The sequence below is a fragment of the Silene latifolia genome, chromosome 10 (assembly GCF_048544455.1).
Source record: "Silene latifolia isolate original U9 population chromosome 10, ASM4854445v1, whole genome shotgun sequence".
Taxonomy (NCBI): Eukaryota; Viridiplantae; Streptophyta; class Magnoliopsida; order Caryophyllales; family Caryophyllaceae; genus Silene; species Silene latifolia.
Genome location: NC_133535.1, coordinates 116,493,645 through 116,497,591, shown reverse-complemented (window position 1 = coordinate 116,497,591; position 3,947 = coordinate 116,493,645). Strand labels below are relative to the sequence as shown.

The following is a 3,947-nucleotide window of genomic DNA, read 5'->3' as shown; positions in this document are numbered from 1 at the left end:
ATGAATGTTTAATTTCCGTTCTCACATGCAAATCAACCATAAATCCAACTTGAAATCTTATGCTTGATATTTGGATTAACAAACCGACTTAGAAAACTCACATGTTAGGTTAAAACTTTTGGATGTGCATTCATGCATTTACACCATTTTATCAACTTTTGCACTTAAACAACCACAATCGATCAGTAGAGGCCGCTAACTCGGGTGGGATTGGGTGTCCGATTAAAGGGCTTCCCAATACGTACCCTCACCCCTTACTCAAAACCTTTGGATAGTGGATGGCCTTATCCAGGCGCACGAGAGTCATTTTAGGCATAGAATGCTAAAAAGGGGACGAGTCCTTATCTTTAGTACCTATGTCAAACACTGCTTTGTGCTTCATTTGACTGAGGTATAAAGTGGATTTCGAACGGGTTCCAAGCATCCCACAAATGCTTGGTGGCGACTCCGAACATCTCTAATCGTTTCGAGACCTTTACCGAGACGAAACCGACCGATCTAAAGCGATCCGGTCGAAATCATTTTTACGCCGCCGAGCGTGGCTTTCAAAAGACCGTTGTATGTCCACAGATTGGCTTGGAATGCAGGTGGCCCGTGTCTATGGACCGGTAGGTGGCCCAAATCCAGAGACCGAGACGTGGCCCATGTCCACAATTGCATACATTCGGGTTTGTGGTCGGTGTCACATGCAGGGAGGTGCTTGCAAATTTTCCCTTTTCTACATTTGTCACCCATTTAGCTCCCTAAAGCCAAATTTAGCCTTTTTTACCCATTAGCTACATCCAAAACTAAGCCTGTCCAGTCAAGCTAGTCTAGTGTATCTTTTGTGGTATGTCGGTTTATATTGCGAGTTTGGCCCGTTTCCATTGTTGGAGTTGGTAGAGGAATGAGAAAGGAAGAAAAAGATTTGAAAAAAAAAAAGAAATTGTAAAAAAAGAAGGAAAACGTGTGAAAGAAAAAAGAAAAAAAAATGAAAAAAAAAGAGTTGAAACACACGTGAAGCAGAAAGAAAGAAAAAAGATAAGTGTGGAAAAAATTTGATTTGGATTGTTTGTATAATTAAGACGGTATTAAAAAAGGGAAGTTTGTGACCATCTCACTCCTCTGTTCTTATTCATATATTTTTGAGGAGATATTGTATTTGGTTAGTGAGTTGTGTGCCAAATGATGGGCACTTGTGCTTTATTTTCAGTCAGTTGAGATTCGGATATTTTCATATGGTTCTGTTTAGGAACTAGCTTGGCGCTTTTACCTCCACATTTCCATAATTTGTTTTGCCTTTCTTACCAGAACCTCACTTTCCCATATCATTTGTAAGCCCTTGGCTGTGACGGACATTGTTGGTTGGAATGTTTGCATAGTACTTGAATCGTCTTTCATTTTTGTTGCATGCATGCTATATAGGTCACAGTTTAGGTGAGTGACTGTTTTCTTTCTCTCTTATACACATATACTTCACCCTTTGCTTCATGAGAGAAGAGTGACCACGTGAGAGTCCGATTTTGTTGGTCTTGCAAGGTCGATAGGTCAGCTTTATTTCTGGACATCTTATAATTCGTTTGCGTATTGACTGCTGTAGCTGTATTTGTTGATTTCTGTTGCATTAAATTGGTTCAAGTAGACAAGTTATAGCTAGCTCTGAGTTTTCATTTCCGTTCCATTAGTTTGTATTTAGTTTACTCGAGGACGAGTAAAGGTTCGGTTTGGGGAGATTTGATACGTTCATTTTATATAGTCTTTTTAATCTTATTTTGCACGTATTTATATGCATTTTTATACCGTTGTGTATTACAATATGCCCCGAATCGGCTACTTTTGTTTGTTTTGTCTGTTTTGCATAAATGAACCTGAAACTGGTGAAACCGTACTCTTTTCGTCCTGTTTTGCATGCATTTTGAAGAGACGTAAATGTTTTTTTTTTTTGGGAAAATGTAAGTTGTTCTCATTGATCATAAAATTATCCCATTACATCAATACCATAATAGATCAAGCTAGTTTAATGAACTATAAGGCTGGGTACCTGATAGTTCCTACAACCAGTCAAGGACAATCCTACCATTACATTTCAGGTCATTCAACTGTAATCTAGCTCTAACATCTTGCTGCACCTTCTGAACTAGACACACATGCTGCATTACAACTTTATCTATCCTGCAAGAATTGCGATGTTGCCACAAATGATACATAAGACTTGCTAAGATGACCCCAATGACCTTATTCTTAGTAGCAGAGTGAATCCTCCATTTTATCCACCATTGAATACAATCTTGTACAGGCAACAGAACTTTGCACCACCTCTGCACTAGATGATGGCATTGCTTGCTGAAAGCACAACCAAAGAAGAGATGATTGTGATCCTTAGCCATAAGTCCACAGACTTCACAGTAGTTATTATCAATGATCTTCATCCTCACCAAACGATCCTGTGTAAGTAGCCTATTTTGAGCTACCAACCAGCAGAGAAAACAATGTTTTGGACAAATCCATTTATTTAAAACCCAAGGATACCAGGCAACCTTATCAGTAAGAGGTTTCAAATAGAGATACCCCTTCTGTGCAGTATATGGCTCTCCTGCACAGAGAAAACTCTTGAAAATATTCTTAACCTGGCATATTTTCCTCCATGCCCAACTTGCACCATTGCTAGGTTCATAATCCACCCATCTCGCAGATTTAATATAAACTGCATGCACCCAACGAACCCAAAGATGGTCAGTCTTTTGCTGCACCCACTAGACATAAGTTCCAAGAGTAGCAATGTTCCAGGTATGAAGATCCCTTAAACCAAGCCCCCCTGTTTCTCAGGTCTGCAAATTTTCTCCCAGGAAACCAGGGCAGGGTTTTCCTTGGGATCCTTACCATACCATAGGTACTGTCTACACATTTTCTCAATTGCATCAATTACAGTCTTGGGTAAAATAAAAATACGAGCCCAATAGCAGTGCAAAGTACTAAGGACAGACTGGATCAACACAACCCTTCCAGCATAAGATAACTTTCTAGAACCCAGTCCTCCAATCGTAGTAACCACATTCTCAATCAAGCAATTACAGTCCATTATGGATAGACGTTTAAGGGACACATTAATGCCCAAATATCTAAAGGGGACTGCACTTCTCTTCATCCATGTAACCTGCTCAATCTCCCTGATCAAGCTATCAGGAACTCCATTAGCATAGAAATTTGATTTACCATTATTCATCACCAAACCAGTAGCCTTAGAAAAGTAGTTAAAAGCTTTAAGCAGAAGATCTATAGAGGCTCTCTCGCCTTTGCATAACATAATTAGGTCATCAGCAAAGCAAAGATGAGTAAGGTTGATTCTCTTACATAAAGGATGGTGCCTGAACTTCTATGTTTTTGAACCATCAGCAGGATTCTACTAAGATATTCCAAGCAAAGGGTGAATAAAACAGGGGAGAGTGGATCACCCTGTCTTAATCCCCTTTGCCCCTTAAAAACCCAAATGTTTCCCCATTGAGTGAAAGAGAATAAGAGGAGGTAGTAACACATTGCAGCAGAAGATCAATGAATTTTTTAGGAAAGCCAGTAGCCTCAAGCATCTCAGAAACAAAAGACCACTCAATGGAGTCATATGGCTTTTGAAGGTCAAGCTTCATCAATACCCTGGGAAAGCAGCTCTTCCTGTTATACATCTTCATAAGATCCTGGCAAATAAGTATATTGCCAACAATGTCTCTTCCTTTGATAAATGCCCCCTGAGAGGGACTAATAATATCAGGAAGAATACGACTCAGTCTAGCACAGATCACCTTAGACAAACATTTGTAAATAGTATTGCAGTATGCAATTGGCCTGAACTACATCACAGTCTCAGGGATCTCAGTCTTAGGTATTAAAGTGATGATAGTATTACTAACTTGCTTCAATAGATTCCCAGATTCATAAGCATTCTTGATGGCATTGATCACATCAGCACCCACAAT

The 3,947-nt window shown here is 39.5% G+C and overlaps 1 protein-coding gene across 1 annotated transcript; it reads right to left on the bottom strand.

The window, feature by feature from the left end:
- Positions 1-2,030: 2,030 nt before the first annotated feature.
- Positions 2,031-3,283, bottom strand: LOC141608097 (uncharacterized). The gene is made up of 2 exons (XM_074427450.1): positions 2,831-3,283; positions 2,031-2,732 (listed from the first exon to the last, which is right to left on the bottom strand). Exons 1-2 carry the CDS (start codon positions 3,281-3,283, stop codon positions 2,031-2,033), a joined length of 1,155 nt encoding a protein of 384 aa, XP_074283551.1.
- Between the last annotated feature and the right edge of the window lie 664 nt (positions 3,284-3,947).

What these genes read in the sequence shown, in the direction of transcription:
- LOC141608097 (XM_074427450.1), bottom strand. Translation starts at nt 3,283, where the DNA reads ATGTTATGCAAAGGCGAGAGAGCCTCTATAGATCTTCTGCTTAAAGCT. An exon ending in CCAAGGAAAACCCTGCCCTG is followed by an intron (nt 2,733 to 2,830) that starts GTTTCCTGGGAG and finishes ACTTATGTCTAG; the next exon opens with TGGGTGCAGCAAAAGACTGA.